At 28.7% G+C, this 11,455-nt stretch overlaps 1 protein-coding gene across 2 annotated transcripts in view; it reads right to left on the bottom strand.

Annotated features, from left to right (window-relative positions):
• Positions 1-2,195: 2,195 nt before the first annotated feature.
• The window catches only part of LOC116775881 (uncharacterized), a 31,732-nt gene continuing 22,472 nt past the window's right edge, over positions 2,196-11,455 (bottom strand). For both annotated transcript variants that reach the window (XM_061521394.1, XM_032668897.2), the window contains exons 5-9: positions 10,604-10,753; positions 10,245-10,388; positions 7,713-7,805; positions 4,490-4,636; positions 2,196-3,767 (exon numbers count right to left, since the gene is read on the bottom strand). In XM_061521394.1, the coding sequence (XP_061377378.1) occupies positions 3,247-3,767; positions 4,490-4,636; positions 7,713-7,805; positions 10,245-10,388; positions 10,604-10,753 (1,055 nt within the window). In that variant the 3' untranslated portion in view covers positions 2,196-3,246. The remainder of the gene's footprint in view (positions 3,768-4,489; positions 4,637-7,712; positions 7,806-10,244; positions 10,389-10,603; positions 10,754-11,455) is intronic.

Genomic DNA, 11,455 nt, shown 5'->3' with positions numbered 1-11,455 from the left:
ACAACCAGGGGTCTACTTGAACGTATTATTAACAAGTGTCTCAAGCGGCTACAAGTCTAACTTCACCTCACCTCTGTAATCTGTCCATATAACGAACATCTTAGTTCGGGGTTAATAAAATTTTAAACCAGCTAGCGTGTACAGATTATTTTTACATAAAAATCAATATATATTATAAAACATACTTCCCCGCCGCTTCTGTCTGTCTGTCTGTTTGCGATAAACGGAAAAACTACGGCACCGAATATCAAGCAGTTTTCACCACTCGATAGCGTGATTCTCGAGAAAGTTTCTAGTTAAATATATAACTAAGAATGATTTACATTTAAAATTGGTATAGATAATATTTAATAGAAAAAAAAATTACTTACATATAGTATTCATATAAAATAAAAATACTCTTATATAAATAAACTGTAAATAAATAAGTGAAACAAAAGACACAACCCTATTCAAAAACATAAAAACGTCAAACAAACATAACAATTAAAAATAAATACATTGAATTTTCAAACTCTTTGTTTATGTACAAGTTAAATTTGCTTTAAATTCATATATTCAAATCAAATAGCACCAATCGAAAGTTCAAAGTTTATCCTTGAATAAATTATTCAGGACAAAAGCTCATATCTACGCATACGGCATCTTACAAAGCTTATTACGATTTCTGTGTCGCAATGCGTCGTATTGTAATATTTCACTGCAGTGATTTAATATTTTGAACATATTCCACGTTTAACTAGTCTGGCCATAAATACTGTATATAGAAACTTTTCTTTTTAACGACTTTAAATTATTTTGAATTTGAGTTACGTATATTATTATAAAAGCTTTTTTTCATCTTACTCCATTTTGCATATTGATTCGTGTTTATTATCAAATATCTATATAGTACGGGGTGTTACAGAAAATAGAATTGCAGTTATCGTCATAACAAAGTGGTTATGTAGCCGTCGGTCATATTCCCGACATTTCGAAAGTCTGGTATCAGCCGAATTTTCGGATATATTAACAGATACAGTAACAAGATGTTTGTCAAAGATCAGAGAAGATCGAGACGGCAGTGATATTAGTAATTTGAACTACAAATTCTGATAATGCTGACAAAGCAAAAATTCATTTAAACGTCATTAGGAATTAAAACATCTTATCTTGAGAAATTAATATTCCCGCTAGGACTCTGTCGCGTATAATAAAACAAGACCCGAAGATCGTTGCTTATCGTCGATATACAGGGCATGCCTTAAATTAATCTTTACAAATGAAGACAGAGGATCGATCAAAATGCCTTAGGTCATCATACGCAGATGAATGACGGAATTTTTTTAACTCTTGAAGAAAGCTCCAATAAACAAAATGACAAAGTGAACACTCATATTTCTAAAAGAGCTGCTCAAGTGGTCGGTAAGGTACAACAAAGGATTATGTTGTAAAACCTCGCAACAATACATGTTTTAAAAATATACTGTGGAATTTCCAGAAGGACTCTGCGTCTGGTCACAAAGAACGAACTACTTACACGAGGGTTAAAACTAACGTTCCGGACTGACGAGACTGGTCCACATCTAGCCCACATCTCAACCCTTTAGATTTCAAATTATTATCGGTTTTGAAGCAAGCAGTGTCAGAATATCCCTTCAAAACAGGGAGTTTTTTTCATCTACATTTCATTATTTATTTATTTTTTTTATCTAAAATACCAGTTTATGAAAGGCGCTAAAATTCACGAATGTTATAAATATTTTTTATTCCTAAATATATTAAAAGTAACTAGGTCAAAATACTAAAATAATATAATATTATAAGTTCAATAAAATATATTGCTCCTAAATACCAAAACACATTGAAATAAAACTAGATTTTATGGATATGACATAAAAGCGTATTTTTTTAATTCAACAACAACATTTCGTTTATTTATACAGGAACTTTAATAAATGTCAAGAAAACGAAACATTATGCGAAAAGTAAAATAAAAAGCTAAAGTGTTATTCGAAAGCTACGAATTATTAAAAAAAATATTGTTGAAATAGAAATGCTTACGTTATGTACATATTATCATGAATATTAGTTTATATCTTGTATCTATAATTATTCCCTACTAACTGAAACTTGTCGGTGCATGAACTGTATTATTATGGTACAGTGACAAAGGCTCAGATCTTTCCCCGTCAGATATTAAATGAAAAATAAAATTACTGTGCATTAATTTTAATCGATGTACGACATAAAAATTTATCTGTACACTATTACATTTAACTTACATCTAGCAACCAATTTTTGAGGTCAGTCATATTTATTTAAAAAAAAAATGTATATACAAAAGTATTATGAAAACAGCATTAAAACTATCTCATATATTGAAAAGTAAAATTAACATGATACTTTGTAAATGCTTATTTATTTTTACACACCATTTTTAAAATAGTATGGTTTTGTTATACACTTTCAAAAAAAAAATTGTTATCATAAAACCAATGTTCATAATCATACATAAACAAAATTTTAAATGACAGCAAAAAAGTCTACAATATATTATAACTATTTCATATTAATGCTAAATAAACATCCTTACATATAAGTAGGCTACTCGTAACTGAATATAAAAAAATATAAACCTTTAATACCTACGTAAATATATTTTAACTAATGCCATTGTAAGGCTCTCTACTATTAGAATTTAGATTAGACGCTGTGTTTTTGTACTTATTTTATATATGCTATATTAATTTTAAAAAAAATCATGAAATTAATATTTAATATAATATGACTTTAATAATTAAAAAACAAGTCAAAAAAATGACAGAAAGTAAATTTAGATATAAAAAAATAAACCAACAATCTAAACAGGCATGACCTGACAAGAACTTTTTAAATTTCAGCCAAAAACAATTAATTATAGAGATGTCATGAACATAATACTAACCTTTCATTCCTTGGTACTGCCTTGTAACTTTTTCGTTTGCTTTCCGAAATTGTTATTTATATAAACAGCTATATAATTCTTATTATGTTGAATGCTAATTATTTTGTAAACCTAGTAAAGGAATTTCTTTTGATTACTGATAATGACAAAACACAGCGCCTTCTGTATCAATAGATTGAAAACAGTACAATAGGAAAGTTTTGATTAATATCACAGTTTCTGTATTTAAAAATAGGGCATTAAAAAGTTCTTTTCACTACACATTTCAACTAGAAACAGTAAGTCCTCGATACGTCTGAACACTGATCCTTATCCTGTTGTCACCCAAAATAGTATTGTGCATTTGAATAACGATATAAACTCCTAGTGTTAGGGTCCGTTTCTGTTTGCAATTGGATTCTAGGCAAAGTTTTTACCGCCATACTACGTCCTAAAGTTCCATGAGGCATTGTTCGAAGAGGCATTTCAACGGGATATTCCGCAACCTGTCCATACATATTAGTACTCACGTGGGGATATGTATTAGGCACTGGCCTGCCAACGTATCGATTGATTTTTGGACTCATGTTGGCCATGTTCGTAATTTGCATGTCTTGCTTCAGACTAGAGTCTACAGTGTCTACTGGGCCCGAGAGGCTTGTGATGTTTATGTCATTATCGACCTCCGATATACTGTCATTAAAGCCGTTAGGGATGTCAGTAGAGGCGGAGACATCCGGTCCTTTGGCTTGATCTGTGTTGTTTCTGAGCTTCACACATCGTATTACTCCGATTATAAGACACATAAGACATATTCCTGTGGCAGCAGCAATCACGTATACGTATATCATATCAAATTGTTCTGTAGGAGAGACATTTAAATATTAAAGCAGTTTAAATTTAATAACATAAAGGTATTATTTAATAAGTTTAGTGATACACTTTATATATTTTTTTTGCTCCTAAAAATTCTTTATACAAACCTATTAACTATAACATGATCATAAAAATAATTACTTTATTATAATTTAAAAGTTAATGTGAATCAAATTTCAAAAACTATAAACGAATGTTTTATTTAAAGAATGAACTGCAAACTCTTAAATATTTAAGAAATATTAACGTGGAGAAATATCCTCTCTTGTTCTGTATAAAATAAACAGAGCGGAAAAACAAAACCAACTGGAGTTTGCTTTATGCTACATGGTAAATTCAACGAACGACGTGTATATATAAAGTTATGTTTTTTGTATTTTGATATTATAAATATTAAATGTTTTTACAAAATGTATGTTTATATTTCAATGAATGCCATTTTGTATTAGATAAAATCCGAATGTGAACGTCCTTTATACAGATATTAAAACATTTCATTAATATTATTATATAAAGTGGAAATCATAGTAACGATATTCAATATCATTGTGATATAATCGTATATTAAGCTATTCATTATGTTCAATGTGGTCATCACTGTTTTTGGAAACACTAGCTTTTATAGTTTTATCAGACTTACAGACATAATAATGAGTTGAAAAGTACGCTTGAAATTAGTTAAAAAGGTCATTTTAGTTAGATTCTCACCATCATTTGATGTATGCTGTTTTGGCTGAGTGGTTGTGGGTCCGTCTCTGCTAATGTTAGTATGCGCTGTGGGACGTTGAGGTGGGACAGCCGCTACTGCTGGTGCTGGGGGTACTGACTCTCCCCACCAGCGATCGCTAGACTCATCTACGATTAAATATAACTGTATAATTTACACCTAAATAAAGATAATAAATGTAATGCTTAACACAGTGATAGTTAAATTTTTATTATCACAACTTTAACTTATTAAGATGGGGTAATTAATTATGAACTTGTATACGTATTAAATCCTCATAAACAATATTTAACGAGGAAGCGATTATATAATCTAAAAGAGATACGTCTAATAGATTTTAAAAAAGCATGTTCCTTCTTCAAAGGAGCTCTAAATCCGTTTTTACACTGACTGAGTAAAGAAACCGGCGTCTGCAAACAAATTCCAACAAATTGAACCCGTTCAAATTAAGAGTGGATTAAGGTTCCCGTTCTCCGTATAATTATATAATACCTTAATAGTATTGTCATTGTTAGTTCTAAACAATGTTATTTAACATGTCGTAACAATTTAACAATAACAATCTAGTGCTAAGAGAATTACTATGTATTACGATGTATTGGAGAAAAAATATTTAAATAATAAATTTTAAGACGGATTGTAGTTGACTTTGAATTTGTATAAAAAGCTTTAATTAATTTCAATGTTTCAAACTTAAAAGAATATTAAGATCACGATGTATAAACGACCTTAACCATAAAAATCATTTAATTCCCAATATTTATGCCAGAATTTTATGATCCTAATATGGCACATTATAAGCATGCTACGATACTTAATTTTATATCTTTAGAGCATCTTCCTTCGATTCGGGATTTATAGTCTCGTCTGTTTTATTTTTCTTCAACTTTATCTAAACTCCCAACACGTTAAAACGTCTTAACTGCTAAAATATGTCTGTACAACTTTGAACAAGCTCTATTGACCTTAAAAGAAGAAACGAAATAAACGAAAAGAAAGACTCTTAAACCTTAACAATGCAATTATTTTACAGCGACATGTTTTAAGAGTTTATGTACCATTTAACAAAAACATGCCAAAGTAATTAAGAAAAATTGAAAACAAAACTGACATTTAAATGATACAATGTACTTAGTTAAAAGTTATAATCATCCGACTTATATGACAAAATGTTTATATTTATAATCTAATAGTGAATACAGTAATTTTATGTATCTCGAATACCTATTTTAAGAAAAGAAATACCTATACAATAAGATACCATATTATTTGAACTAGTTGACTGTTTATGGTTTATTTATTTTTAAATATCAAATTATAAAAGAAGTTTAAATTATAACAAAGAAACTACATTTCTTAGAGAAATAAATTGTAACATGTCAGACGTACATATGAAATAGTTAATAGTGTTTGAGCTTTTAAACTTTAAAGGCAAACAAACAACAAAACCCTCAGCAAGTTTCACTCATACATGAAGGATTTCGAATTGAATGATGTCAACCTAAACATTTTATTCATAAATTTTTGGATGTAATCTTAACCCCAAAAATTACTATCATTGATGCTCGGCTATTCTTATTATTATATTACACTAGTCATAAATCTCTAGCACGAGATTTATGGTCTTAATTTTTAACTAACAGAATTACTCATTATTAAAATAAAATACATACATTGAGAAACAGAATAAGTAAGTAGAATATTGGAATCTACGACGCAACGCAAGTCGGTAATTATACAGACCCTAAATTAACCATTACAATAATGAATACGCCAAACTTTATGAACGGAAACACCGACTATTGTTAAGTACAAATTCAAAACTTTTGTAAGATACCTGACGTGTAAATTTAAATGTGTGAAATCGTTAATCAGCCTTAGAAACAGAGGCTTTCACTTATAACGAGTGCGCATTTGTTTTATTAAACTACACACAGCCCACTTCAATGTTTGCTTATATATTATTTTGTCGATGAGTATGAAACCATGAAGCAGTTTTTTGAGGTTGATGGTACTCCTCCTATACAAATTGAATTCAACAGTGTGTATTACTATATGCTCGTAAATAACTTTGATCTTCATGGATGGGTAAGTTCGTTCTTTTTAAGAAGTTTTTTTATTTCTATTTTAAAATAAAATTTATAGGTCGTTAGGAATGGCTGATAAATTTTAATAAATAAAGTTCCCACATAAAACTTCTTGGTTAAAACAGGAGAACATTACAATGTTTCCAACTTTGTTCTCGAATGAAAAAAAAATCGTTTGAACCAAAAAAAAAATCTCTACAGATACTTTTAAATGAAACTAATATTTTTCGGATACACTACGCGGACTTTTATTATTTTAAAAACTACATAATTCCGAAATTTCGGTTACTATTCAGCAACCGTGATCACGGGTAGACGAGATGTGAATGTCTGTCAGTTGGTCCTTGTTATTTATCACCTACCGCCATCGATTTCTTAATTTTCTGGAGTACCGCTCTTTTTTAAAATAATAAAAATCCGCGTAGTTTATCCGAAAAACATTAGTTTCATTTAAATGAATAAAACTCGTGAAAACCTTAAATCTCATTCTACAGATACTTTATTTGTCCTCAATTATTTTTATTTTTAATAAATAACGAAATATTTTTTACATTTAAGCCTTTTTGTCTTATAAATTAAAACGAAGCGTTTTTTTGTATTCCAGTACTATTTCTACAAAAATACAATTTGAGTAATAAATTTAATAATGTCAAGTCATCCTGCTTAACAAAAAAAACTTCATTAAAAATTTAAGAAATATATTTGAATTACAGGGCTGCTATGATCATGTGAATGTACTATCTTCCACTCATGTCTTATGTATGGATCTCATAAGGCAAAGTTTAATACTTAACTAGGTATGTGCATGTCCCAACTAATCAACCAATAGCTAACGTAAAAAAAAATATATTTAGAAACGATAAAATATATTTTTGTGATTTTTTAACTATTTGAACGACTATTTAAATTTTATTTACTATAGAACAAACAAAGAAAACTTTCATGTAATTTTGTTGTGAATCTAAATTATTGATTTATTTTAAATGAAAAATATTTGTGTTTTAAAATATAAATATAGAAAACATTAAACGGAATTTGTTTTAGCTTACCTTATCTATTATCTTAATGGCTACTGCTATATATAATTTAAGTTTAGGTAAAAAATGTATACCCTTACCGACATCATCGTGTTCCAGATCTGATACATCGTGGGCGACTTCATCCTCTTCAGGAGCACTTTCATACCTCTCTTTTAAAACGGTTCGGGGCACTGCAAGTCAATAGCTACTTTAACACTGGTTCTTAGAATAATAAGTCCTTTAAAATCTAAAATTAGGTTTCCCTATGCCGTATAATGGAATGTTAATTTTAGAATTTAGGGTGATTTAGGCTCGAACGAGCTTTGACATAAAAACATTTTGTTTTTATAGGAAACAAATAATAGCGTTCGTGACTTTTGCTTCATTGTAGATGCTTTTAATACTTATGTATTTTATTTACCATGTATGTTTTTTCAATAAAAATATATGTTCCGGATTAATAAGGCAAAAAAATTACGATTTTCTAAAAGTATTTTAACATAGCATCACCACTTTCGCTCTAGTTATGTATTGGGTGATCCCAGTGATATATCACAGATACAGCAGAATAATCAGATGCTATTGTGCAGCTTCTGTCAAACAAGATCCCTAACCTAAGGCCCCTATTGAGGTTTTCGCTGGTATTTCAGATCATTAATGCTTCGTTTGCCGAACTCAATCGTACCATTTATCACAGTATTGGCATAGAATTCAAATTTGAAGCACGTTATTGGAATTTGAACTCGTCTATATGTTATGTGGAAAGATCAGTGACATTACTTAGTTACGTAACGAATAGTATTGTTATATTCGCATATCAAGTTTAGGATACTTATGGCAGAATATTTCACATAAAGATAGAAATAGTTGACACTAATCGTCCTTCCTTTAGAGGCAGCTCTTGAAGTTTTATAGTTGCGGACGCCAGACAGTCTATATAATATATACATATTTATTTAATATCAAATCTAAAGATAGCGTATTTATGTATGAAGTCAAATAAGTGAAGCTTACCAATTTATATGAATATTTGATCTTAAATAAACATAAACTTCTATTGGCATTGTTAACATTTTGGTATATTTTTTTTTCAGTAAAAGAAATGATAAAGATTTTTTCACAACGGCGCTATTTAAGCATGCTGTAAAATATTATTCCTTAAAATTTTTATTTAACATTTATTTATTCATTTAGAAACTACTTTTTTTATGAAATACACCAACTTTAATTTTAAAGTAAAATCATTATAAGATAATAATATTGAATAAGATTCATAACAAATATAAGAATCAGAAACAAATACCAGCCTTTTTTTTAGATTATTTAAAATTATGTGACAGTTTGAAACCACTGTACCACAAATCTTGTAGAAACGAATTCATTATCTTGCTTAAAATAAAATGGAATATATTTTTTACACTTTTTAGGATAAGTGCAATTAGTGCAATTTCACTCTAGCATGATCACTTTTAGGTATGATATGTATTAATATAATTATTATAAAGATTTAGCAAGAAAGAGAAACAGAAAAATTTTGAGGTAGAAGGAGTAAAGGATTGAGCTAAGATTTCTCATTAATTTGTTGACAGTTTTATAATAATGCCCAAATAATTAGAAACTACCGTTACTGCATATACAGTTAAGCTCCATATTTAAAAAAATTAAAAATAAATACTGTTGGAAAAAAAATTCTCTAAATAAATACGGAAAAATGTCAAAAACAATTATTTAAAAATATTGAAGATGACAGCTATTAAATTGCTGTTCAATTGTTATACAAGATTTTATTATATAAATGTATTGTCTCTTCTATTATAAAAATTTAAATATTAGTTGAGTAATTAGAAAACAAAAATAAGTTTAAAAATTTATCATGTTTTATCATGTTTTTTTAATTTATAACCTCATTTTTATTTAAATTCGAGATATATTTTTTTAATAATATAATAAATATCTGTATTACCATGCCCATGTACGTAAATCTGATGATAGACATTTTTAATATATTCATTAAAAAAATCCCTGATTCTGATAACAAACGATAATATTATTTATTTCAACTCACAAAACTGTGTTTATTTTCACATTCCAGGACTTTAAATATATATATGTATATCGATTTTTGTCTTCATTTAACTTCTATTGCCTTATATAATAGTTTAGGTCTGTTGAAACAGTAATAGTCAAACTAATATAATATACTTTATAATGCTTTTATTACGTTTTATTACCTCCACGTATTGTTTTTATTATAAATCTTTAACCATGTACTGAATAAAGTATTTAAAGTACTTATTGAGCATATATTTTCCACTAGAGAAATGCTAATTATGTTTTTCAGAAACAAAAAAGATTCCAAGCCTTTGTAGGAAATATTGAAAAGAATAAAACAAAGCAAAGTTTTTGACTGATCGCTCCTAATGCTACTAGAAACTGAAACAATGGAAAATTGTACACTCTCATGTCAAAACAAGAATGGATTGCTTTGTAATATAAATAAATTCAGTTCTTTTATTCACATGCAGTGAAATATCTTTCGAAAATAGGTGCACTAGAAATTACTAACTTATAGTGACTAAATAATATGGAAAACACATTGTCATATTATTTTAATTAAAAGTTGAACTCACCACAAGTATAAACAACTTTCAGGTATGTTCTGCTTCCCGTTCGACATGGCCTTCCAAACATCTTGTTGTCTGCTGAAAGAACACATCGACGTTTTCCATGGCATTCCCTCATCGATGTTTCAGTAGCATAAGGCTCTAAGCATGCTAAAATAAAAAATAAATATTAATTTTCATGTCACTATGTATATTTTCTCTACTGACATACACAATAGCAAGGTTTATGTTAATTATTTGAAAATTTTGCACGTGACTATGAGAATATATTTAGTACGGATTTGGTAAAAGATACACCGATACTACCGCACATAATTTTATCTTATACTCTTTATAGTCGACGTAATAACTCGAGGGATACCCACTTTCCTCTTTCATTCCCCGCGGCTGTGGGCATTGTATTGAGTCGTACTCCGTCCGCCCATACTGTGCCGAATATATCGCAACCCTTGAGTGTGGGTTACAGCTCAAATGAAGCACGTCGTTTTCACAGCCCACTTTACTTCTGAATTCATCTGCCAAACCAAATGTTATCTTATATCATTGTGTCAAGCTAGAAATTGAGGTGACACTAGTGGCTATTTTTAAAGCTGCCAACGAATAAGCCTTTTCTCTTCGTTTGGAACAATGTTTTTGAATTAAAAGTTAGCACTTAGCTATATTACTTTTGGTGAAAAATAGGATTTTCATGTTGAACCAACAAAATTATGCAATATTTATTTCTAAGTTCTATGAGAAATTTGAAGCTTCTCTAATAATTTTAGATACTAAAGGAAGAGCTTCCAATATGTATAACTATTATGTATTATTTTGTAGGAAAAATTTTCAATTTTGGAGGAGTTTTATAAATTTAAATAAAACATCAAGATTACAACACAACATTAATGTATCACAAAATCTTTCGTGTTAATGAAAAATGACAGTTAACTCTTTTATGTATTAACATGCATTGACTTCAATTACTTATATCTATTATATTGATGAATTAATAGAAAAATTGCAAACAATTAATTCTATCAATAATGATAGCAAAATGTCAAAGACAAGTATATAATACATTTTAAATTCAAAAGCATTATATACGCTTATTATAAAACCTTGTTATGATACAGTCTTCTTATATTTTTTTAATAAATTGTAGACATTCAATAATTGCGAATGCAAAAATGCAATCACACTTGAAAGTATGAGATAGTACAATGTATTGCAGGTCTTTT

This window comes from Danaus plexippus, chromosome 8 (assembly GCF_018135715.1).
Source record: "Danaus plexippus chromosome 8, MEX_DaPlex, whole genome shotgun sequence".
NCBI lineage: Eukaryota > Metazoa > Arthropoda > Insecta > Lepidoptera > Nymphalidae > Danaus > Danaus plexippus.
The sequence above is the reverse complement of the archived record's forward strand: the minus strand, read 5'-3'. Positions and strand labels throughout refer to the sequence as shown.